The 26,612-nt window shown below is 46.4% G+C and overlaps 1 protein-coding gene and 4 non-coding genes across 5 annotated transcripts; 4 read left to right on the forward strand and 1 right to left on the reverse strand.

Annotated features, from left to right (window-relative positions):
* Positions 1-1,981: 1,981 nt before the first annotated feature.
* Positions 1,982-2,054, forward strand: Trnak-uuu (transfer RNA lysine (anticodon UUU)). Its single transcript has one exon. It is a non-coding gene; the product is annotated as a tRNA-Lys (tRNA).
* Positions 2,055-15,092: 13,038 nt separating this feature from the next.
* On the forward strand, positions 15,093-15,165 carry Trnak-cuu (transfer RNA lysine (anticodon CUU)). The gene has a single exon. It is a non-coding gene; the product is annotated as a tRNA-Lys (tRNA).
* Positions 15,166-15,741: 576 nt separating this feature from the next.
* On the forward strand, positions 15,742-15,814 carry Trnak-uuu (transfer RNA lysine (anticodon UUU)). The gene has a single exon. It is a non-coding gene; the product is annotated as a tRNA-Lys (tRNA).
* Positions 15,815-16,610: 796 nt separating this feature from the next.
* On the forward strand, positions 16,611-16,683 carry Trnak-cuu (transfer RNA lysine (anticodon CUU)). Its single transcript has one exon. It is a non-coding gene; the product is annotated as a tRNA-Lys (tRNA).
* A 1,511-nt stretch (positions 16,684-18,194) lies between these two features.
* On the reverse strand, positions 18,195-22,983 carry LOC135378641 (uncharacterized). Its single transcript, XM_064611727.1, has 2 exons — positions 19,171-22,983; positions 18,195-19,110 (listed from the first exon to the last, which is right to left on the reverse strand). Exons 1-2 carry the CDS (start codon positions 22,937-22,939, stop codon positions 19,058-19,060), a joined length of 3,822 nt encoding a protein of 1,273 aa, XP_064467797.1. The 5' UTR covers positions 22,940-22,983; the 3' UTR covers positions 18,195-19,057.
* Positions 22,984-26,612: the final 3,629 nt, after the last annotated feature.

The raw sequence follows: 26,612 nt of genomic DNA on the forward strand, positions 1-26,612 counted from the left end.
ATCCCGCTCTGAAGCATTGAGATGATGAAGCGTCGTGCTGGCTGCACCTCTGCTTTCGAAAGATGAAACAGTCATTCCACACTGTGCTTACTGGCTTTGTTAGTCTGACAAATCCCACCGACTTGGACTGCCTTTTTCAAGAAAGTTTGAAATGTAAGTATGTGTATATTGGTTTCACATATCCACATCCACATGTGTATCATTGTACTTGCTACAGCATATTAGCGTACGTTATTATACAACACCTCGTATGGCAAACTCGACATCCGTCACACAATGCCAGCAATTTTTTCTGCCCTTTCTTCAACTGCTTATTTTTATCATATCATATGTTTTTGTCTATATCTCAATTTATCAACCAAGTATAATATTTTAGTATAATAGTCTGATTTTTAACTAGTCAGTTTTACCATGGTATCGGCGCACTATAGCCCCAGTTGCTTATGCGACATTAAACTGAATCATCATCATCTTCTTCTTCAACTGCCATTGTTCAATTCAAGTGCCAGGTCTCAGTTGGATACAATGATATGGCGAGATATATTTTTGGCTTTCATTCTGGAATTCGTTCGTTATTCGTTCAAATAGAATTCGTTCACATCATTTTAAACTGTCTTGATTTCTGGTCCACGTATATGTAGTATTTTTTTATTTTGTAAGGCGTTGGGCGTTCCTGTTTTGCGCTCAGTGCCTAATTAGCATGCGTCTTTCGTAAATAGGCCTTCCATATTGTGGCTGCGTTCCAATACCTCGCGCGCGCGAAGCCGCCTGACTAGGCAGCTGAGTAGACCCCTTTGCTTGTCACTATTGGAACAGGCTTGCCTAGCCGAGGCGCCTGTGGCACCATCTCGTTGCTCACGCAAGAAATGCGTACGGCGCAAGCGCAATAGGACTCTAATGCGTTAAGTTTGTAGGACATCGTGCATAAACTGTCACCTTCACAACTAAACATGTGTTGCAACTCTCTACGCAGTTTTAAAAAACATACCGCTATGTGCAACTTTATATTTAAAGCCAGCAGAAACAGCGTGCACGCTGGTACCGTCAACGCGCGTCTCCATCCCGGCTGTCAGATGGTCAGGCGTATAACTAGACTACATCGATGCGCACTAGGCGGTAGCCGACTGAATAGCGGACTTGGCGAGATTTGGAACGAGTCTTAACATCCCGGCACTTCCGGTTAGACCGCTAGGCAGTCGACTAACCGGGGTATTGGAATGCAGCCTGTGTTTCCAATCAGGGTTACATGCGTATAATTCGCAGCTAATGCATTAAGGATTCTCGTGTCCCTGTACCTCACTTTCGTAGCGCCCGGCTAGCTCAGTCGGTAAAGCACGAGACTCTTAATCTCGGGGTCGTGGGTTCGAGCGCCACGTTGGGCGTTCCTGTTTTACGCTCAGTGGCTCCTTAGCATGCGTCTTTCGTAAATAGGCCTTCCATACTAGCCTACTGTGCCTTCCATACTGTGTTTCCAATCAGGGTTAGATGCGCATAATTCGTAGCTAATGCATTAAGGATTCTCGTGTCCCTGTACGTCACTTTCGTTACGCCCGGCTAGCTCAGTCTGTAGAGCACGGGACTCTTAATCTCGGGGTCGTGGGTTCGAGCCCCATGTTGGGCGTTCCTGTTTTGCACTCTGTGGCTCCTTTGCATGCGTCTTTCGTAAATAGGCCTTCCATACTGTGTTTCCAATCAGGGTTACATGTGTATAATTTGAAGACAATGCAGTAAGGAGTCTCCTGCCCCTGTACCTCACTTTCGTAGCGCCCGGCTAGGTCTGTCGGTAGAGCACGAGACTCTTAACCTCGTCGTCGTGGGTTCGAGCCCCACGTAGGCGTTCCTCTTTTGCGCTCAGTGGCTCCTTAACATGCGTCTTTCGTAAATAGGTCTTCCATACTGTGTTTCCAATCACGGTTATATGCGGAAAATTTGCAGCTAATGCATTAAGGAGTCTCCTGTCCCTGTACCTCACTTTCGTAACGCCCGGCTAGCTCAGTCGGTAGAGCACGATACCTTTAATCTCGGGGTCGTGGGTTCGAGCCCCACGTTGGGCGTTCCTGTTTTGCGCTCAGTGGCTCCTTAACATGAGTCTTTCGTAAATAGGCCTTCCATACTGTGTTTCCAATCAGGGTTAGGTACGTATAATTCGCAGCTAATGCATTAAAGGTCAGCTATGCCGATATCCCAAACAGTCGAAACGGTTGTGATATTCTGAAAGCCCACATACAGCTCTCCCCAAAATGCACCTTCATTCTCTCAGTTCGGTACAGTACCATGTCAAAAAAATAGATAATTCATTCCGAAACACACATGGGCGCAGCCATTTTTATGACGTAGATGCACCCGAACGGGCATTGTGACGTTTACGCGCCTTCGTACTTGCCAGTGGATTTCAGCTACGGCTTCTCGCGGCTTCACGTATCTGTGCTTGAAGATGGCGGACAGCCGGGTTCCACCGGTTCCACCGTTCCGCGATAAGTAAACAGTGCAGCAGCTGCGAACTCATTCGCGAACCAACCTCTGTGCGATGTTGTGACTGGAATTCGTCGTTTGTGTTTTGTGAGCATGTACAATTTGTATCAAGTCTCGTCTGCGTTAGCCCCTTTACAGCACTTGCCCATTGTAGAGACTGACGTTTCGACAGCCGTGTTAGCAAGAAAATGCCGACAGCGTTTTATTCCTGCAGGAAAAAATTGTGCTGTGTATTTGAGAAACCGCATACTACTATGGGACAAGTTTTACGTACGATTTATCAATGTGCAACAGCGTCGACGATGGTATGTAACGACGAGAGACGTAAAACGAAATACAAATCACATTTTAAACTTTTTGTGGGATTCTGTGCATTTTCCAGAAGCTATCTTTGAATCACACCCCCACGCTGCGTTGTGTGGCACGCTACAAACTGCTGCATTTTATGTCTAACATCTGGATATTGTTTGTAATGAACACCGTCGCACAAAAACATGCACACGAAAGCTCCAGTAGCCATGTGGTTGCACACTATGCAGACGCAAAAGAAGTACCAGAGCACATATTGCCACTTAGAAATTGTGTTTTTAGAAATGTGGTGTCTGAAGAGTTAGAGCATAGCATATATACTAGAAATCAGGTGCACCTTATCCTTCTGTAGAGTGCTCTTTCAATTCACAACTCAGCCCATGGGGTGTAAAAGTGTTAGAGGCAATTATGTGACTTGTCGTCCCGGGTGACATCACTGGCCATCCTCGGAATTAATTCCGTGCTCAGGAATTATTGTACAAATCACTTTGTATGTAGGACATGATAAGCAGTATGTAAGTTGCAACCTTGTCTGCAGCATTCTCGATGGCCTCTTACCTTTACAGTTTAAGACACGTTACCAAACCATTTAAAAAGGGCACACTTACAGGGGTCGTGTAATTTGAGTTTTTAATTTATAAAAATATAAGTATACAATATGTACTATGAAATTTATATAAAATAAAAATAACATTTATAAAAAGAATTTATAAAAATAAATGAAAAGGCTTCATGGAAGCAATCCATTAGCATATCCATTGCACATGAAGCACAATTATATATGCTTGGACATCATCAAATTAATCTTCTGAACCATATGTGTGGCTGCATACGAAATTTTTTATGCGCATGCTCTACCTTCCTATTCCTACATGTGCACACGAACAACAGTGAATATATGTGAAGTGGCAAAAAGCAATGCTAGACTCTACCATCATTGTGCCCCTTTAACTTTACCACATTTATTTCTGGTCAACAGGGAATATCTCACTAGAAAAGAAGACATTTGTGCATTGTTTGGCAGGCAAATAAATATATTTATTTACATTTTCCATCAATCAACAATGTTGTGACCTGGTGCAAATATTAATGTCAATAAGGAAAGTACTTACAAATTATTCCTATGTGCTGAAATGCAGATATGACAATTCTGTTTTGGTACCTCAGCACAGTACAGTTTCAAAATTAACAAACTGCACAGCATCAGCAATCTTAAAGTATCTCAAGAGGGGAGTCACATAAAGCTCCAATAATAGACTGTGCAAACAAAGCTAAAAAAAAACAAAGTACTTAAAAAAAATCTGAATAATCGGTTGTCGTTGTGATATGTACTACTATGCACAGTTCATGAATGGAACATGCTACCTCATTGCATTCCCTCCATGTGAGCACTAGCACAGGCAGCTTTTATGTCGCTCTTTTCGTGTTTTTCTATTGTCTTTTTTTGTTTTCTGTTTCTGCAATAGCAAGCATGGCCATAGTGAAACACAAGCAGCCAAGGACAGGATGAGACATCTGCAATGCGACTGCTAGCTCTCAACTGATATATTTATTAGCAGATCCTGGAATATACACATATATGCTGCTAAGCAAATGACAAGTTAACCAATAGAATAACAGACATGAAAAAAGGGTTATATATCTTCCCCTCTCCTCATTCTATTTCACAAGCAGCCCTAGTATCATTCGGAGTGTGTCCGTGCGTTCCCTTTGAGATAACGTATCTCAGACAGAAGCAAATCCAACAGCAGACTGCTTACACGTGCAACTGTCTTGTATTTCTCTAACCACTTGTTATTTAACCGCTGCCTTGAGCTGTGTGTTCTGGAAATTTATGCAGCATCCAGAATCCCTGCAATGTGTTGCCATGTTTCTCGAGGGCATCAAAAGTCTGTCCTTGGCTGCCTGTGTTTCACTATATCTCTCAGATACAAACTACCCCATTTCAACACAGTAGAAAACACAGATTTGTAAATAGCATCTGTTGATTGCACTGTACATACCCCTCATATAAAGGATCATAGTGGATACTACATCTCGTGCGATAATGTCAGGAACACAAAAAAGCTAGATTTGAAACCACTCTTACGTCGTAGTAGTAGTATTTGTGTGAAGCTACGCAATTCCTGTCCTGCAAATAATTTAAACGATATGTTTCATCTGCCAGCGTGATGATCCCCTGAAAAGTAATTCACACTTGGCGGGAACTACCGGTTCTGAAACCTATCCCTGACATGTGTAGCCATCAGGGAGGAAACCCAAGGGCTGCGGTGGAAAAGACAAACACACACGGGCTATGTTCTCAATGTGTGTCAGCTGCTCTGGCTACTAAGAAGAACATGTTCCAAATTAATATAACATGGCTTGACATCATACGCCGGCGAAAGCTAACCAATAAAATTAGTAGTTAAATGTACAATACGTAAACAGTTTCCATAACATGACAGTTCCCTTTCTGCATTTATGCGCTACCATTCAACCCACATAAACAGTGTACTGAATTTTTTTATAGCATTACACGTCGTTTGACAGAACTTGAACAAGATTACATAGCACACGATAGAAGTAGAGTGAACATAATGTGCAGAAAAAATGGTTAGGAAGCAAGTGAGCTGGTGAAGATGATGCATATGTAAAACCCCGAGACTAGGGAACACAAAGGGACGTGTTTGTGTTTGTCCCTTCGTGTTCCTAGTCTTGGGGTTTTACATCATGTATAATGTGCAGCCTTCCATTCACGCTTAATGGCCGTGGCAGTAATGCATGAAGGCCACTGCTAAGTTGTGTTGAGAAACACCACTTTATGTTTGCCATGTCTAAATGAAACGTACCTGACCTGATCCAAATTAACCGTTCTGAGTCTGGAACACACAAAGAGAAAAACGCAACACACGCCACAACATTAACAGATAGACAAATGAGCTGTGGCGAGCTCCACCTTGGGACAAAGTCAACAAGTAATTCACCAAAAGTCAATGAGCGCCTGAAATGTAACATCTCTGACTGGTAGCAGGACGGTCCACGTTCAATTCCTGGTGCTAGCACTGACTGGCTTTTTCATGAATTATTTGTTGACGTTTCGATGTACTTGAGAACCATTTGTCAACCATTGTATCCTCATGAGGTGATGAGGGTTTGTCATCTCAAAGAGACTCCTTTTCTGCCATGTGTCCTTATGGATGGTCATCACTGCAGAAAAAAAGAAAGAAAAAGCATTTAATGACAAGAAATGGATAGTCGTATTTACTCTATAATGATTGTGCACAACAGAAAGAAGACTTTCGCACAGAAGGCTGTACTTCTTGAGGTCTAACATCAAGTTACAAAATTCCAGAATATATGACATGTTGTAAGGTAGAGAATAAGTAGAGTTATTGAGTTGTCGAGTCGAGTTGAGGGGGGAGTTGTACCCCCTTTTTATTTTATTATATATGATTGTGTAATTATTTTTATGTCTGTAGCAACCCTCGCTCTCTACATTACAACATGTTTTGTATATTCTGGGAGTTTGTAACTTCATGCTAGACATTAACAAGAGCAGCCTTGTGCACGAAAGTCTCGTCTCATTAAAATTTAGATGCTCTCAACAGTCTTCTTTCTGTTGTGAATCTCTATCGCAGCATACCTGCACATTGCTGTTCTACGTACTGTGACTTTGCAGTAAGAGTATGGACTTTGGGTAAAAAGACTACACAGCACTGCTCAGGTATTTTTGCCTATCAAACAGTATGTATGTATGTATGCAGTATGCACACAGTATTTGTGCACCAGACCCACTAAAAATGTAGTGAATGTGGCATTGCCCACGGTAATGCACCAAGTTCAACACAATTATTGTAGAATCCAGGTATTTTAGCTTACATGTCAAGCCAGTACCACATCCAGTGTGAAGTTGTGACAAATAAATGGTTTCGATTTTTCTAAGCTCTCAGAACACAGACTGTGAATTAATAAGAGTAGACAATGTTAACATGAATTCTGGGCTATTCTTCAATTAAAGGTTCACGATAGTAAAGGCACCTTCCTCAATGGACGTTGATGACACTGAAAATTCTAAAACGTTATCAGAGGCGACATCAGCTTCTGTGTGTCAAAGGATTGTATGTCCAACAGTAATCCAACTAACAGTAACGAAAATGTGCAAAAGACAAATTAACTGAACTAATGTAACGTACCTTCTATATCAGACAGTGAAGCTTGTAACAGCCCATCCACAGGAACCAGTGTCCAGACAGCAAAAGTGCTTGAACTGGGAGATAGCATCTAATCGGAATGGCGACCTTTGTTTTTCACCCTGAAAGCACAGGTTGTAACTTTGAGGGCAGATTTAAAAGTCGTGTCAAGATGTCTGCATGCGAGTGCACATGAAAAGTTGAACATAGGTGAATACTCAAATTATAGCATCACACTGTCGTACCTGTTGGTGGAGGTAGACTGCAACTAACGTGCAAGCAATTTCTTCATGCACCAGATGCAAGCCAGATCATGCTTCATTTCCGCCTTCAGCGTGCACCTGTGACAATTCAGAAGTTAGATTATCAATACTATTGTGTTGTTAATCGTGGTTATATCAGAGTAAGCGCAGTAGGACAGCTGCACAATCGATTCATTAGGCTTGCTATTTTTTGTATCTGAACCTCGATTTACCTTTTTTGCTCTCGTTTTTTGCCTTGATCCTCCGTGGCACGTCAAAATGTTGTGCGTCGGGCACCTCAGATTTTCATCCGACGATTTCGTGCCGATATTCCAAATTGCCTCTGGAGTCGCGCGTAACCTATGATAACATTCGTTGACGAAATCCTTGCAGTGGAAATTAGCAGGCACCACTGTCAGCCAAGAGCTTCGCACTGCTTGGTCTTTTGCCAGCTTATAAAAGGTAACACTTGAATGCTCCGATGAATTGTTCTAACAGCGTAGCACGTAGCACCGTCGCATCTTCGACAACTTCGCCGTGGCATATCGCTCCAGCCCATAAAAGGCAAGGTCAGAACAAGGAAGTGCACTTTCCAAACGACGCCGTGCCAAAAAAAAATATTCACATGCTTTGTTTCCGGCTTAGCAATAACATAACAGCTGTTCGCTTATGTACGATGCACAGAGGACGAAACCAAAGAAGCCAAGCGGCCAAGCCAAGAGTCCATGCCAAGCCAAAGACAGATAAACCGAGAGCAGTGATGTCGGTGCGCCCGTGCGCAGGGTTTGCCGACGGTCTGACGGCCGGGCGTGGGAACTAAAAAAACTGTTTTCTAAAAAACTACGAACAGTTGGAGCAAGATATTTCGCACACATATTCAGTGTTAGGTAATGAACACACAGCGCGAGTATCGCTCAGTTCTGCGGCACTTCAAAATCGGCATATCTGACCTTTAAGGAGTCTCCTGTCCCTGTATCGCGCTTTCGTAACGCCCGGCTAGCTCAGTCGGTAAGGCACGAGACTCTTAATCTCGGGGTCGTGGGTTCGAGCCCCATGTTGGGCGTTCCTGTTTTGCGCTCAGTGGCTGCTTAGCATGTGTCTTTCGTAAATAGGCCTTCCATACTGTGTTTCCAATCAGGGTTACATGTGTATAATTTGAAGACAATGCAGTAAGGAGTCTCCTGCCCCTGTACCTCACTTTCGTAGCGCCCGGCTAGGTCTGTCGGTAGAGCACGAGACTCTTAACCTCGGCGTCGTGGGTTCGAGCCTCACGTAGGCGTTCCTCTTTTGCGCTCAGTGGCTCCTTAACATGCGTCTTTCGTAAATAGGTCTTCCATACTGTGTTCCGTTTCATACTGTGGCTGCGTTCCAATACCTCGCGCCCGCGAAGCCGCCTGACTAGGCAGCTGAGTAGACCCCTTTGCTTGTCACTATTGGAACAGGCTTGCCTAGCCGAGGCGCCTCTGGCGCCATCTCGTTGCTCACGCAAGAAATGCGTACGGCGCGAGCGCAGCAGGACTCTAATGCGCTAAGTTTGTAGGACATCGTGCATAAACTGTCACCTTCACAACTAAACATGTGTTGCAACTCTCTACGCAGTGTTAAAAAACATACCACTATGTGCAACTTTATATTTAAAGAGCCAGCAGAAACAGCGTGCACGCTGCTACCGTCAACACGCGTCTCCATCCCGACTGTCAGATTGTCAGGCGTATAACTAGACTGCATCGATGCGCACTAGGCGGTAGCCGACTGAATAGCGGACTTCGCGAGATTTGGAACGAGACTTAACATGGCGGCACTTCCGGTTAGACCGCTAGGCAGTCGACTAACCGGGGTATTGGAACGCAGCCTGTGTTTCCAATCAATGTTACATGCGTATAATTCGCAGCTAATGCATTAACCCACACAACCAAGGCACATCCAGAGGATGCCTATATGATGTCACTAACTGGAGAATCAGATGTCCGTAAGATATCCCGTATTGTCCGGATGACGTACTATTGGACATCATTCGTACTTCCATTGCAACAGCCGGGGACTTGATTTGGGCAATCCTGGTGGCTTCTTTTATGACATTTTCAGGATATTTTTCTAGGCATCTCAGGATGTTTTTCTGGACATTCCAGAACGTTAATGCAGTATGCCCCTCTGCCCCGTATGTTGTGTATACATCTTATAATGCAAGCTGTTCCATCACACAAGCCTGTTCACTGTGATAAGACATTTTATTGAATATTCTGTACTCCCACTCAAAAAACCCATCTGTGTATCACCTGGCAATGAGCTATCTAACAATGTATCAAGTCAACACCAGTTCTTGGAATGAGCAGCTGATGTAGGAACTGGTATCTAAGTGGGTGAGTATCCTGAGTAACGAAGGCGGTTAATTAAGTTACCAGCACCATAAAGGGCATATAGATGCGAGCTAGCACAGGCATTTTGGTACACGAAAAATGTGAAAATTGCTCGTATCCTAACATGAAGATATCACAGGGTAGAGCTGACATGTAGTATAAACAGTAACTGCCACCAAGGAATATTGGAGGCGCAATTGTACTGAAACAGGTTTGCCACACAAACTTCCGCTTGCCCTTTTCAACAACCCAGCTGAACTCTGCAGCAACGCAGTTCGTCAGAAGGTACTCGAGTATCTCTCGTGTAGATTGCTTTACTTCACTACCGCCACGCTGATCAAGTTCTTGAATCTGAAAGCAGGAAATGTTCCAAAAGCTCATCACACACTTACAGAACAAGATTACCACTGACTTAACACAACACATAATTGAGACTTTTCCTCTCTTATGCGGAAGACTGTTGGTGTCCCTGCGGTCTGATGATGTTTCCTGCATATACTGTATCAACATGAGTAGAGCCTGAAAGGGTTTAACCTGCTAATTCCCCGAATTTACAATCCATATTGAAGGTTGCCTGTTTAGGGTGAAATTATTTTTTTTACAAAGAAAATTGCCCTCACCGAAACTTACTGAAAAATAAACCGAAGAAAATAAACTGAAAGGATGCACACTAGCTTGTTTGGCAGCAAACGCAATTATATCACCATTTCTATGAAACCTGCACAGTTTGTTTGTTTGAGTATAGAGTCAGATTTCTCCTGAACTTTGGCATAAAGGAAGATTTCTACCAAGAATTCGCATGAATTTAGAGCATATGGTTATTTCTCCGATTTTTCACCCCCGAATTTGGAAAAAAATATTTCCCGAAACCTTCAGGCTCCAGACATAAGCTGATGTAATTATGACGCCTAGTTTGATATGTTTCTGGATACGTAGTTAAACTGACTGATAGAAACAGTTGACTAGTACCGCAATGCTTCTGTTCCAGGGATCACTAGAGCCGAACCGAAACCATGCGATGCAAATCAGTATTTTCTAAGTGTTTACACAGAACATAGGCATATCATGCATCATTGCATCAGATAAACATGGCAAGATCACGTTGGTAATACTAGAGATCTTAAGAGCTTCGAGTGGAGCACGAGTACACATCATGAATGCAGTTCAGATAACAATAGATAAATATCTGGTCATTACTACACCTGTTCGGAACTTGCGACTTGTGTTCTACACACGCCGCTTCCCCTTTGCCGTTATAGAGCTTCTGCAAAGCTTCAGAAACAAAATGCATAAGGAAGCACCTCACTACACAGATGAAAAGACGTTCACATTTTTATACGTTCGGAAGAGTTGAAGGACAGGAAGGAACACAATTCACCAGGCTGCGTAGACGCTACGCCAACAGAAGTTTCTAAGTTGAAAACAGACTCCGAGTTGATGCCGATGCTGCTTGGTCGCATGTGACGATGAGAGCACTATGGCTATAGTTAAGTTTCGGTTTGAAAGACCGGGAAAGCTCACGTCTCGCAACGTAACTCAAGCCAGGAACTATCGTATTGCACAATCAGTTTTTGCAATACTCAGGTATTTGGAGTTGTCTGCACAACCTTGTAAACTTTTGGTATATATTTATTTTATTATTTTACTTATTTGTTTTATTATTTAGTTAATTAATTTATTTGTTTTATTATTTTATTTATTTATTTTTATGTTTGAGCATGAATTATTTGCACACGTTTGCACACTTTGGACAGTTTCCTAAATAGTGTATTGCAGACACAGAAACCAAACAAAGGGCAATAACTGCAGTATTTGAATTCCCTCTAAGGTAGTGGGAAATTGAAGTGACTTGATATCCGCGCTCTCTAACTGCGCTGAAGAGTCTTATGACATCTACTGTTTTGTCTCGTCACACACGTCTTGGCGTATTGCCAAGAGTGAGTGACGGGAAATGCTTCTATCCCCGTGTAACTTCGACTTGTCTACTCAGACGTTTTTGCACAAATCTTGCAGTGAAATTTGCCAAACGACTGTGCAACCACAGTGGCACTTGACATTAACCATTTTAATATGCTGTTGTACATATCCTTTTGTGTTCTGTGCCGTTTGGGACGACACACAATTAGTGTGAAATCATTCATTAGTGAGATCAGATTGAGGCAAGACTCCGTGCTTCATGCCAGTAAGAATGGATCGTCCAAGAGATCCACAAAAAAACATTAAATCAAGTAATCAGAAACAACATGAGTCTTGGGCTAATTATTAAAATATTTGTGTAGCATGCCAATAGAGCTTAGCTATTTTGCCTTTTTGCTATACAATACGTACGTTGTATTATTAATGTGGCATGCAAGTCAGGAGAGAATTACACAGTCGGTAGGTTTGGGAAACATATCGTACACACACTTTCAAGGAAGCTCGCACGCAAGGCTCGATAGGATATATGCTTCAGGATCATTACTGCCATTTCTAGGAGGCTATCAGGTGAACCCTCAATTTTTCTCTGATCACACTCTCGTGAGCATAACCATTGGAATGAAGAACAATGCATCAAGGCGGAAAGGTAAGAAGAGTATCTGGAAAATGAACGAAAGTATATTGGAGGACGATGCTTTCAAAGACAAAATCATGGCAATGATAGAAGGTTATAGCAGAAAGGGTGACATCACTGCCGTAACCTGGGAAGAGTTCAAGCATGAGATTAAAAGAGTGTTAATAGAATTCTCACAAGCAAAAGTTTTTGAAAAAAAAGAAAGAGATGAATCACCTGACAAGTATCCTAGAAGTGCTGGCTGAAGCCGAATGCAGGAAAGCAGGAGAGTTTAAGGAAGACATAAAGAGTGTAAAGGAAGAACTTCACAAGCTGTACGAAGAAAAACACCACGGCGCAATGATAAGAAGCAGGGTACAGGCAGTAGGAAGAGAAGAAACGCTCTACAAAGTTTTTCAATTGAAAGAGAGAGAAAGAACTCAAGAGAACAATATCAAAGAAATCTACGTGCGTGGCATGCAAATCACAAAGCAAGGGGAGATCGAGGAGGCTTTCCACCGGCATTATGTTGAATTATTTAAAGAGAAGGAAACCAACAAGACAGAATATGAAACCTGGCTAAACGATTTCCCCGTCATTGATCAACAGTGCCAGGAGAGGATCAACGGAGGCCTACAAGATGATGAGATAAGGCGAGCGATTAACAGTTTAGGAAGAAACAAGTCACCAGGTATAGATGGGATTGGAGCCGGATTTTACAAAACATTCAGCGAGGAGCTAAGCAGTATTCTGAAACTGTTTTTTGAAGATATTGCAAGAAGGGGATTGTTGCCACCCAGCATGAGACAGGCACCCACCGTCCTCATACCGAAAAAGAAGAGAACCAACGAACATCCCTGTGTTACGGACTACAGGCCAATCAGCCTAATGTGCACAGATTATAAAATCCTTGCGAAGATCCTAGCCACGAGTTTGGAAACTGGACTGCAGATGGTAATTGGCATTCACCAACCATATGGTATAGACGGCAGGTCGATTTCAAGGAATCTACATGTTATGAGAACTGTGTGTGAACTTGCTGAGGTCTCTTCTCAAGCCTTTGCTGTGCTGCAGACAGATCTTTCCCAGGCATTTGACAGAGTGTGCCACAGTGTTCGCTGTATTGGACAAATGTAAAGCAGGGGACCTCCTCATCAAGTGGATTGAAATCTGCTATAACCAAGTTACTGCAAGACTTCAGGTAAACGGTCAGATCGGCAAAAGTATTCCAATACACTCATCCGTTAGACAAGGCTGCCCCCTGTCCCCGATACTTTTTGCTCTGTATCTGGAACCAATGTGCAAGAAGTTGGTGGAAAACTGTAACATCAGAGGCCTCCAGTTTGGCACGGAACACGTCAATCTCCTAGCCTATGCGGATGACGTAGCCATCATCTGTTCTTCCAAGCTCCAAGTCTGTGAAGCCATCGCCATCATCAAGGACTTCACGAGAGTATCAGGTGCAGCACTCAACTTGAAGAAATCATCAGGAGCCTGCGTAGGAAGCTGGAGACATGTACCGGAGAAGTTTATGCGAATAACGTGGACGACAACGGTGGGAAAGTATTTGGGAACCCACTTCAATGAAGACAGGGGCGATATGTGGGCAAAGAAATTGAGTCTGGTATCGGCAAAACTGCTCGCATGGCACGGCAGATATCTGTCGCTCCCCAGTAAAGCTTACGTATGTAATTCCGCCTTGTACCCGGCAATTTTTTATGCAGCACAGTGCATCAGCCCCGACAAGGGCGCCATGAACAGGTTTCACAGGAAATGCGCTATATTCATTTGGAAATCCCCAATGGAGAAGATGAGGCGGTCAAACTTGTTCCTAAGCCTGAAGAAAGCAGGCATCGGATTGGTCAACGTTATCATCAAACTGCAAGTACACAGATTTATGTATTTCCGAGATCAGAATGACCCGCTGCTAAGGTCTGCACTTCAGTTGCTCGGCAACCCTTATCTCAGCAGATGGACAGTCACAGGAAACTGTTGCAACCGTCGTTCCGCCGTCCTTTCCTTCTACAAAGAGGTAGCAGATGCTGTAGGTTTCTTTGAAGAACGGTTTTCGTGGGACTACCTCGCAACGGTAAAGAAGAAGACTCTGTACTGGGATACAATATCTGCAATAGTACCGACTCCTCTGTACAGACAATGTAATCCTCCGAAAGGGGCAGAAGGCGTATTAAAAAAGGTCCGGAAAATGTTAATTCCCACTGGTTCGAAGGACTTCTCTTTTCTGTTCCACTGGGAAGTTTTGCCTGTAAAAGCATGGCTAGAAAGAAAGGGCTTCTTAATACCTTGGGCACCAAATTGCACAGCATGTCCGCAAGAAGAGGAAACACTATTGCACGTCTTCCTGCACTGCAAGAGGGCAATCCAGTTTTGGGACATCTTCAAGGGCTTCACAGACCAAGACTTGAAGCTTCGGTGGCAGAACCTTAAGTATCTCCGAGTTGCAAGCACGCAGAAGGAACATATAGTCTCGTGCCTGGTAGTTCTCGGCCTTCATTCTCTTTGGTCTTTCAGAACGAACGAAGTAGAGTGCCGGGAAAAACCAACGCCACCCTTAGTGAAGTTCAAACAGAAGTTGAAGTGGATGCTAAGTGTGGTGCCAAAAGAGGAACTGGACGGACAGTGGCAGGGGATAAGAAACAAGCTAGAGAGGGGGGACCTGGACTTGAGGACAGCACAGTATAGAAAAGGGGGGCTCTGCTGAACGGCATCTTCGGCTGACAGAAGACATGTCAGCTTCTTTGTACTGAGTGTTACTTTTAAACTATATGAATAAAAAAAAAAGCTAGCTCAGTCGGTAGAGCACGAGACTCTTAATCTCGGGGTCGTGGGTTCGTGCCCCACGTTGGGCGTTCCTGTTTTCCGCTCAGTGGCTCCTTAGCATGCGTCTTTCGTTAATAGCCTTCCATATTGTTTTTCCTATCAGGGTTAGATGCGTATAATTCGCAGCTAATGCATTAAGAATTCTCGTGTCCCTGTACCTCACTTACGTAGCGCCCGGCTAGCTCAGTCGGTAGAGCACGAGACTCTTAATCTCGGGGTCGTGGGTTCGAGCCCCACGTTGGGCTTTGCTGTTTCCCGCTCAGTGCCTCCTTAGCATGCATCTTTCGTAAATAGGCCTTCCATACTGTGTTTCCAATCAGGGTTACATGTGTATAATTTGAAGGTAATGGAGTAAAGAGTCTCCTGTCCCTGTACCTGACTTTCGTCGCGCGCGGCTGGCTCAGTCGGTAGAGCACGAGACTCTTAATGACTGGGTCGTGGGTTCGAGCCCCACGTTGGGCGTTGCTGTTTTAAGCTCAGTGGCAACTTGCATGCGTCTTTCGTAAATAGGCCTTCCATACTGTGTCTCCAATCAGGGTTAGATGCGTATAATTCTCAGCTAATGCATTAAGGATTCTCGTGTCCCTGTACCTCACTTTCGTAGCGCACGGCTAGCTCAGTCGGTAAAGCACGAGACTCTTAATCTCGGGTTCGTGGGTTCGAGCCCCACGTTGGGCGTTGCTGTTTTCCGCTCAGTGGCTCCTTGCATGCGTCTTTCGTAAATAGACCTTCCATACTGTGTTTCCAATCAGGGTTAGATGCGTATAATTCGCAGCTAATGCATTAAGGATTCTCGTGTCCCACTACCTTACTTTCGTAGCGCCCGGCTAGCTCAGTCGGTAGAGCACAAGATTTTTAATCTCGGGGTCGTGGGTTCGAGCCCCACGTTGGGCGTTGCTGTTTTCCGCTCAGTGGCTCCTTAGCATGCGTCTTTCGTAAATAGGCCTTCCATATTGTGTTTCCAATCAGGGTTAGATGCGTATAATTCGCAGCTAATGCATTAAGGATTCTTGTGTCCTTGTACCTCACTTTTGTAGCGCCCGGCTAACTCAGTCGGTAGAGCACGAGACTCTTAATCTCGGGGTCGTGGGTTCGAGCCACACGTTGGGAGTTGCTGTTTTCCGCTCAGTGGCTCCTTAGCATGCGTCTTTCGTAAATAGGCCTTCCATATTTTGTTTCCAATCAGGGTTAGATGCGTAAAATTCGCAGCTAATGCATTAAGGATTCTCGTGTCCCTGTACCTCATTTTTTGTAGCGCCCGGCTAGCTGAGTCGGTAGAGCACGACACTCTTAATCTAGGGGTCGTGGGTTCGAGCCCCACGTTGGGCGTTGCTGTTTTCCGCTCAGTGGCTCCTTAGCATGCGTGTTTCGTAAATAGGCCATCCATACGGTGTTTCCAATCAGGGTTAGATGCGTATAATTCGCAGCTAATGCATTAAGGATTCTCGTGTCCCTGTACCTCACTTCCGTAGCGCCCGGCTAGCTCAGTCGGTAGGGCACGAGGCTCTTAATCTCGGGGTCGTGGGATTGAGCCCCACGTTGGGCGTTACTGTTTTTCGCTGAGTGGCTCCTTGGCATCTGTCTTTCGTAAATAGGCCTTCCATACTGCGTTTCCAATCAGGGTTAGATGCGTATAATTTGCAGCTAATGCATTAAGGATTCTCGTGTCCCTGTACCTCACTTTCGTAGCGCCCGGCTAGCTCAGTCGGTAGAGCACGAGACTCTTAATCTCGGGGTCGTGGGTTCGAGCCCCACGTTGGGCGTTGCAGTTTTCCGCTCAGTGGCTCCTTAGCATGCGTATTTCGTAAATAGGCCTTCCATACTGTGTTTCCAATCAGGGTTAGATGCGTATAATTTGCAGCTAATGCATAAAGGATTCTCGTGTCCCTGTACCTCACTTTCGTAGCGCCCGCTAGTAGTAGGTACTGGACTCTCACAGTGCACAACGCCCAACTGGTCCTGAACACGATTTAATTAGCAATTAGAGCTAATTGGGACCCCCCACATTAATCAGCACCCTCCAGGGAGCCACCACACTAATTGGGGAAAGTCTAACTCGTGTCCAGACCAGCTGAGCGTTGTGCACTATGAGAGTCCATAAAAAAGAAAAATAATAGGCAGAAAATAAAATAAAAAGATGGAAATAGAGTGGAGAGAAACAATTTATTCGAAAATCAACGATGCCGCGGCGAAGAAGCCGCTCCGCAACACCCGAGTGACCAGCGTCCGCCATGTTGGTAGTTTGCACCCAGCAGTTGCAGAGATCGACGACAGGTGGCCACTTAGTTGCAAGGCATCACACCAGATGGCGCCACCATCATAGCTCTAGACGAGAAAGACAGAACAAGATACTAGCGGCAGGTAAAAATGACAGCACTGCTAAACAAGTCTAGGCATGCGAGAGAAAAGGTCTAACCGCTACTGCTAAACAGAAAACAGTACACATCGGGGAAAAAGGCTTACGGGGACGATCGCTTAGGCCTAACCTCAACACTACGCAGCTAACACAAGGCGGGAACCACACATCGCTAAACATGCGAGAAAAGGCTTGCTCACCGCAAAACAAGTCTAAACATGCGAGAAAAGGCTTACGGGGGCGATCGCTTAGGCCTAACCACAACACTATGCAGCTAACACAAGGCGGGAACCACACATCGCTAAACATGCGAGAAAAGGCTTAACACGAGCGCGGTCACCGCTAAACACGGCAAACATACGAGGAAAGAGGCTTACGGGGGCGATCGCTTAGCCCTAACCACAACACTATGCAGCTAACACAAGGCGGGAACCACACATCGCTAAACATGCGTCAACAGGCTTGGACACCGCAAAACAAGTCTAAACATGCGAGAAAAGGCTTAACACGAGCGCGGTCACCGCTAAACACGGCAAACATACGAGAAAAGGAGCGCGTCAAATCACTCACTCCTTTTCCCCCGCGGCAACTTCCAGGCAGAAACTGAGCGAGCGCGGAGAACATACGTCTGCTCTCTACGAGAGCCAGCCAGAAACTGAGCGAGCGCGCGGAGCGCACGTCCGTCTTCCGCGACGGTCCGAGAGAAACTGAGTGAGGCGACGCGCAGCGGCAGCTATGGATGCGCGCGCGCCCTCTGCTCCACCCGTCCGCGCATGCGCGCGCGCGCTGCTAGCTCCCTCTGCGCCGGCCGCGGGTGTTTTCGGTTTCGGCTCTCTGCTGCTGCGCGCGCGCGCTCCTAGCGGCGACGGGTGGCTTTTCAGTTTCGCTTTCATTCTCCGTTCTTTGCGCGCGCGCGTTTATCTGTATAAAGGCAGCGCGCACCGCGCTCGCGTCATCACTACGTGAAGATGTTCAGCTACCACTCTTTACAAAATTGTTCCCGCACCCACGCTTCTTGGGAAGAAGTGGAGAAGGAATGTTTCAACGGCGAAAGTCCCCGCAACGAGCTCGTCATCACTGCTTTTCGCTACGTGATAGACATGGTAGGCTTTGGCAATATAGGAGAGATCTCGCCGGGGCCGCTGCAGGAGATGGTGCGTCGGATCTACGCCCGTTACAAGAACGTCTGCATAACGGTTCCAGACGGACCCCTGGGACTAATGTGCGAATTTGTGAGCTTGGCCAACGCAGAATTCAACTACATCGCTGCAGACATCGTGGACCTTCTCGCTCGTGCCATCGCTCATATTAAGCACGCCCTGCGGAAGCAGCGACATTTGCAAGCAGTCTACATCGCCAATTTTGTCATTGATTTATTGAAATACCGATTGGTTATTGACATGCAACGCATTAAACAGTCCGAATAACTTTGACGAGACTCTGTGTGTTCTTTCACTGAAACATCTTTATTGAATACATACAAAGGACTTGGTCAATAGATGCCTGCACCCTCCCTCCCTTGTCTGATCTCACGAACGCAGCATTACGAGATGATCAGACGTGCCAGAAAAGGGGAATCTTCATCGCAGCGCCGTCATTGCGCGGGTCACTGCGCCAGCACGATGACGGAATGGTCATTCTTTTCGTACACCCATTCCGCTACCACACTGCCACGATGTCCCGTGCTTCTCCTGTCTGCGAGAGAGAGAGAGAGAGAGAAGCATGTCTCGACTAGAACTTTTATTCTCGATTACATGCGCGTGCAGCTCTTTGTTCCACGGTTACTCGATGCCTGACGTCGACGGTCTCGGGCTCTCTTCCGGGTTTTCCGGTGCTGCACAAAGAGGGAGTACTATCGTAATGCGATACGCGTCAAAACACCCGTAAAGCTTACCGTATTCGCAGCTCCCATAAGGGAAGGAGTGTACGGCATCCACGAGATAGCGTTTGTCGTCGTAGGGGACCAAGCTCTTCTTGAGTCTCGAAATGGTGTACATCGTTTGCTTTATACTCTGGATGGTGCACTGCTTCTGAGAGACCGCCTTTTCATTGAACAGAGAATCTCGGTACACTTCGTGCAATAAATGTTTCCGCACCACGTCTTTCTTAACTCCTTTGGCTCTCGCGATCTGTTTGTGTGACCCAGCCAAGAGAATGCTGTACATTTTCGCTCGGATGGCTACGACTTCCTGAATAACTCCGCCCCCCGTCTCGTCTTTGAAGTACCCCATCTGGTTCGCGTGCTCGTCGTTGAAAAGTGGGTGGTCTGGCGGATAGGAAGACAGATCTAACTCACTCTCAATCTTCATCAGCTGCTCTTCCAGGCTTTCACACGTGAGAGAAAAAATTACGCTGTCCGTGTCGCTATAGATCAATTGCACTGGACATGTCAAGCGAGAAAAGAGCGACTCGTAGATGAAGCTGTACATTCGGACTTTGGATATTTCAAGAATGGCAAAGCCCACGTAAAGGGGGTGCGTGCATTTGATGCGGCGTTGTTTCATCTCGTACAAGATGCACTTGTCACTCAGAATGAGAAAATGCTGACTGTCGACGGAGCTAGCCTTTCGTAGTGCACTTTCTTTGTCGTAGGCTATTGCGTACCTTTTCATGCGTCTCACATTTTGTATCGACTTACCGAACGTGCTGTTCGACATGGTTTTGTACAGAAGTCTCTCGAATTTCGTGCTCGCGGCATTCCTCAACGCGACGTTTCTCTGCACGAAGGTTCGCAAAAAGTCGTCTTGGCGGAACGAGAGGATGCTGTGAACACGTTTTATTTTCATGCCCAACCTCACGTACAGAGCGAGCAATGCATAATGAACGACGTAGCGTTCTTTGTCATAGCACGTCAGCAAGAGTTTCTTTGTGGGAGGGGCGTTCAGCGCCAACGCATCTTTCAGGTGTCGCTGGTAGGGGGACAGTTCGTTCTCGTCCACGCACCTGTGTTCGGGTGCCAGGGGAAAATCCCTGGTGAGCGCGTGCAGTTCTTCGGGATACAACAAGTCTACCACATATACGTAACCCACTTCCGAATCGTGAGGAATGTTGAGAAAATCAATCTCGCTCCACCTCGAAGGATCGACCCACTCAAAACCACCTGTCGGGAGATGGAAAGTCATCGCGTACGGGTACAAACTATTCACGTCGAGGTACTGGATAAAAGTCTTTTCTTGCTGGGGATCGTAATCGTCGCACCCCTCGTGATTAGCCCGACAGTATCTGTGGAAGCTGTTACAAATGCCTCCCCTGATTCCCTTCTCGATCGTTTCGTACATCTCGCGATCGCTCATGAGCTCGAGTTTGACTTTGGTGAGCTTCAGAGCGCTGCCCCACGCGTAGCTGGCGAGGGACACGGTGCGTAGGATATCCATCCCATCCGTCTCTAGCGCGATCTTCCTGAAATACAGCACGACGTCGCAGAGCTGACAGGCGTCGAGCGTGACGTAGAGACGCGTGTAACCACCGAGGTTCTTACATTCGAACAATTCGAAAATCTCTAGGGCGTACTGATAGTCCTCGTCCGTGATCTCTTGGTCGTTCAGGTCACTTTTGAAAGCTTCCTTTGGCGGTAGTGCGGGCAAATTGTACGCTTCGAAACTGTCGACGAAGGTGTACGGGTAAATGCCCTTCCTGAGGAGGCGCCGGAAACGGTCACCATACATTTGGCGGGTACAATGAAACGCGCTCTCGCCACCGCTCGCGAGCAGGGTTTCCACCAGGTTCGACAAGGACAGGTTGAAAAACTGCGTGGTATCGCGGAAATGGAGATCGCCAATGTTGAACCCTCTTATCTTTTCCGTACTCGAAGCTAAGATCCACGGCTCGCCCAGATTTAGAACGTGCATGTGGCGGAGAAGGGAGCTCAAATCGTATTGCAGGTTGTGCACGCACACGACGAGTTCTTTGGTATTACGACACGTAAGGTTACACGTATCACACAGCGTCGCGACAAAATTCGAAGAACCGGGCTCTACGAAGCGGGTGTGGTCGTGATGCGACACCTTCCGCGTATGTCGGTTAAATTCGATTCCACAAAATTCGCAGTGCGTAGCGCTCGCGTGCCGAAAGTGGTCTTCCATACTCATGACCAACGGCGCGGGACAACTGTTCAACCTATCGATTTGATCGCTAAATCGCTTGAGCGAGAGCAAGCATTTCTCTGCCGCGTTGGGTCCCAAATAGCCATCTAGGCCTAGTATTTTTCCGTCCCAACTTCTCACTACAACGATGCAGTACGAGCTCATCCTGTGCACACTCACAGCGTCCTTAACGAGTGCGTCCTTTTCCAAGACGCTCTCCGTGTCCAACACCGCGAAATAGGGATAGGGATGCATGTACTGTATCTTGTTGAAGGAGACACACTCCCCCGCTTTTGGCATTTCGAGAATCACTTCGTTTACGTCGCGACACAGACGTTCGTGTTGCTGCAATGCCTCTCTCGTCCCGTAACCGGACGTGCATTTCTCGCAATAAAAGTAGTCACTTCGTCCCATGAAAGTGCTAAATTTTCTGATTCCATAGAAATGCTCTCTAACCTCGAGCAAGTGGACTTTATCTTTATAGAGCGTACAGGGAACCCGTCCGGTAGATATCGAACTCGTCTGCTCGTCGAACACGTAGATGTACACGGAGATTTTGTTTTTTCTCTCCCACAGGGAAATGTCTTCGTAAGTGACTGGGAAGCAGGGCGGCCAGTACGTTACGCGCGTCTCCGGATTCGAAGGATTCATGTACTTGCGGTATCTAACATAATCGTTTGGGTTGTTTCTCAACGGATGCAAGAGTGCCAGCACGCTATACTTGAAACACTCGTTTTCGTGATTCGGCGGAAGTTTGACGTTTGTGAGAGTCTTTCGTTTTCTTTTTAGCAGCTCGGGAAGCTCGATCGTGCACCCAATCCGCTTCGGTTTTAAGCGCGTTAGTTTTAAGTCGACACATTGGACGTCGTTCGAGGTGAAACCAGACCCTTCTGTCGCATAGTTTTCTACGCGTTGCGAGGACTCTGCGATGGCAGCATTTATCGCGCCTTCGATTTCTTGGCGGTTATGCACCACTCTCAAGTGAAGGTTCACGTGGAGGAGATGAGAAGTCAACCCATCGGCTCCGTCCTTAATCATGAGCACCTTCGAGCACAGACAAAATTTGAAAGGCATGGGATAAGCTTCGAGGACGCGCGTGATTACTGGAGCTATGCTCGGTAGATAAAGTCGCAAATCGTCGACGTTGTCGTCGTGTGGGGAACAGAGAAGCGTGTACCTAGTAGCCGTTCCGTCAAATGCCTCATCTGTGACAAAAAAAGGAAGGAATCGTCTCTCCGTGACGGAGGGATGATTCTCTACGACGTGTTCTCGCAATTCAACGATTCTACGTCCCTGGACAGGCTCAGCTTCGTTTTGAAATTCTGGGCTTGCATCTGGTGATTCATCTCTAACCCTACCAGACAGAGGAATGAAATCTGCATACGACTGATCCCCTTCCCACATGAGCAATTCGTCTGCATTGTCATGTCCATCTAGGGGTTCGTCGTCGTCCGTTTCAGGTATTACGAAAGGCGGACTACTGACTCTGTCGTCGTCGTCGTCGTCATCTGAAAGGACGACTGGGCTATTACCGAGATTCTCTATTCTAGCTTCGTGCTCTCTTTCTACGGCCACGAGCATGGCATCGATGGGGTCGTACTGACATACGAGACAGCGTGGCACTGCGGTCAAACAAAATCAGTACGAGATTTCCTCTCACGAAACAATGCTCACTTTTCCCTTCAGTTGAGGAACGCTTGAGATTGATGATGATGAGAGAGGATGGGGTGAGTCCCTGTGTGTTCAGTGTCATGCGGTGACAGCGGCTATTGGTTCCTGAAAAAACAATGCTATACATAGAATACACTCTCACAGCAGAGACGGTCGACTTACATTTTGGTCCACGAAACGCCTCGTGTCGTGGATGGGTGCCCCTCGTGGGCTTTCGATCAATCGTCGTAGAACCAGCGCACCTTTTATAGTCGCTACACCGCTCTCCTCCTCCTCGCATTGCAACGGTGTCGTCTGTACTTTGACCACCCCGCCTTCCGTCTTTCGCGCCTTTTTGCGATGTCGCATATGACAATGATAATACCATCGACGTTGAATAAAACATTACACTATTTTCTAGCTAACACTCTGGGCCGACTTGTATATGACGACGAGAAGACCCAGAGTGGGATTCGAACCCAGGATCCTTCTACACTGGACGCGACACACTAACCACTAGTCTAATTCGTACTGCGTGACGTTTTTCGTATTGCGGGGTTCGTGTCTACACACGTCACAACATGTTCAAACACGTCCAAACATGTTCAGACACGTTCAATGACGTCATAGAGAGGAAGAGAGAGGAACGAGTGTGTCCAGGGGCGACTTCGCCGCCCGTGTCTGAACACGTCCAAACATGTTCAAACACGTCTTAACATGTTCAAACACGTTCAATGACGTCATAGAGAGTGAGAGGCAAAGCTTTACTATAAATGTCGAAGCGAATGGTCGATCGTCATTCCATCATGATCAGCTTGGTAGATCCTCGTAAGTAATACCCATGACGTCATCATCGCCGAAATGTTTGAAGAGTTTCGTTTCCAGTGTACAACACTTTTGCTGCGCGTGAAGTCGGTTTTTTCCCGCCTCACATATTTCGGGAGATTGGCAGCGCCCGCTTCTTCTGTACCAATTGTGGTGGATTGTGGTCCAAAGGTACGCTTCCTCGTTATTTTTTAATACGTTCTATAATCGTTCACATTTTTTCAGAGCAAAAGCATTGGACGGACCGATTGATTCGCCCGTTTCTCGGCTGTCGGACGGTACCGTTCGACGTACGTTGCGAAGGACTTCGACTATTGAAGGAAGATGGAGAAGATGGACCATCAGTGTCACTCTGTGACTGAAGAAGATTGTACGTGTGTGTGTTTGAGTTAAAAAAAAAACACGCGTTTCTCACACTCCTTTCGTTGCAGATTACGAATGGCTACTGACGGGAGATCTACCCCTGGTCCTAACCTTCAAGCCTCCTCCAAAGACCTTCTTTTGCGAATCGGCGATCAACTGACTACCTGTCGTTGCGGTGGACTCTGGTCGAGAAACCCCAGCCATTGGTTAGACTCGAGCCTTCGTCCGTATTTGGGCTGCCTTCCCGGCTACGAAACCAAAGCTGGAGCCTAATTCATGTGTAACGAGAAATAAAAAAAGGTTGTCTACTCTCATTCCGTCTCAGTCATGATGACGCCCGAGCAGAGGTTTGCCACCTTTGTGCAAACACGAATGTATCGGGACTTGCTGCGATTACGCGATTATATTCACGGCGATAGCTGCGAGGGAGACTTTCGCTCGATTCTCAAGACGATACCCTTACGTCTGTTCACCGTCAGTGGGAAGATTGCAAAGAAAATGAAGCGTTTCGTAGATTACAAGCTCGAGCTGCTGGAGAAGTATAGACGAGGAGAGACAGTCGACCCGTGTCTCATCAACGCGGGTTTCAACCGACCTATCGTCCGTCGCTACTGGCTTCTCCACACATCCCTCGACGTCACGGTGCAGACCGGCGACGACGGTGAGCGTCGGGTCAGCACGTTGGAAGATCGTCTCGCAAGGGTCTTGTGTATGTCGTGAATAAATAGACTATTTTTTACGAAACGAGTTCGCTCACGAGGAGACGTTTTATTGTTTTGTCATTCTCTTCGAGGTTACAGGAAAACATGGATACACAACTTTTCAAGCTGTAGCGTTTCGACATGCGCGTGGCTACGTAGATACAAAAAAGCCCGCAGTAAGGCGAAAAAGGCGATTGAATACACTTGTCGTTATACTCGTCCACTACAGGTAAAGTCTTTCGAAGGTTTGCTTCGATGGGGGGAAGTCCGTAGCTGTCGAAAAACACGGCAGACCCGTCGTAGTTTTTCAGGTAGAGCACCCAGTGCTGCCCGCGCCTTCTTCGCTCTTCGGTATTGATGATTAAATAGCCGGGCTTGCGTAAAACGAAGGCTTCGTCGGAAGCGCAAATGCCTCTCAGCATGGAGGAAGCGAGGGGGTTCAGGGACACGAGTTCCAAGATGTCGCTCTCGTACATCTTTTCTTATGGGAAGGTGACCGTACGGTCCTTGTCGACGTACATGAGCTTGGGACACTCGGAAATCAAGAGGACGGTGACCGCGTGTGGAAGGGCTTTAGCGAAGCGTAATTGCAGGCGAACGTTTCCTTTTCGCCACTCGTTCAAATGCGAAGGAGAAGAACACTTGTCCACGTCCAAGTTGAAGTAGAGAAGGAACCCGTTCGTTTTAAATCGCTCGTAGCTATACTTGAAATGTTTCTCTCCCAGTTCTTGCAAGAAGTTAAAGTAGGGAATTTTGACGAGGTCGTTCTGAAAGTCGTACTCGGCTCGCACTTGCTGGCCGTCCACGGAGAGCATCGAATGAGACAGGTCGTAATGACGGAATTTGTAGGGGTTCGATTGGATGTCGCCGAGAAAGTCGGACGTGGCGAGCAGGGCGACGCATAATTTGGAAGGTACCCTTTCGGGGTAAACGTTTTCAAAGTGAGCGTCCAAGCTCCCGGCACTCAAGCTCCGCACCTTGGTTTCCAATCCGCGTAACACGTAGATGGCCGGCGTGGTCTGAAGCCGCCGCTCGTATTCCAAAAATAGGGAAGGTGCCAGCGTCACCTTTTTCAAGTGTAACGTCATTTCTTTAATGTCCACCTCGTAATTGTACGTTTTCTTGTCTTTGGGGACCGATACGAGTTTAAATTCGTCGTTGTTTAACAGGAAAACGACGCGAATTTCGACGGCAGGTACCATCAGGCGCGGCTGTTGAAACAGGTCGGTATTGATCTGTCCGACCAGGTTAAAGTATTTTCCACCCTTCGTCGCTTCGTAACGTTGTTTCGGACCGCGAGAAGAGACGTCGTAATCGTCCTTTAAATGTTCGTCGTCCTCGACATAGAGTCCAGCCGCGTGCACTGTTTCTTGAGCCATGGGCGTGGAATGAAGCACGACGTCCAAAATACTCCTGTAGGCGTACAACTCGTTGGAACTGACGAGCTTGTTGTTCGCGTAAACGGTGACCGTCTTAAACATGCCGCTCAACAGGTGGTTTATTGGGAAAACGACATCTTTCTCGTCCATTTCTTCCCCGTCGTCGCGAACAATGCGCACGGTCAAAGACACGAAACTGCCGTAGAGATCCAAGTGTGCCCTTTGCAAATTTTGAATACAAAACTCGATCACAGAATTATTTACCCCGTTGACCGGATAAAAGAGTTGGTACGAAGTATCTTCCACGCCGTATTGAATGGAAGGGGGTTCGAATAT

The sequence above is a fragment of the Ornithodoros turicata genome, chromosome 1 (assembly GCF_037126465.1).
Source record: "Ornithodoros turicata isolate Travis chromosome 1, ASM3712646v1, whole genome shotgun sequence".
In the NCBI taxonomy this organism is placed as follows: domain Eukaryota; kingdom Metazoa; phylum Arthropoda; class Arachnida; order Ixodida; family Argasidae; genus Ornithodoros; species Ornithodoros turicata.

Bases quoted from the DNA above. Each gene is read 5' to 3' on its own strand.
- LOC135378641 (XM_064611727.1), bottom strand. From the start codon at position 22,939: ATGCTCGTGGCCGTAGAAAGAGAGCACGAAGCTAGAATAGAGAATCTC. The intron at 19,111-19,170 runs GTAAGCTTTACG...CTCTTTGTGCAG, and splicing joins TTATGGGAGCTGCGAATACG to CACCGGAAAACCCGGAAGAG.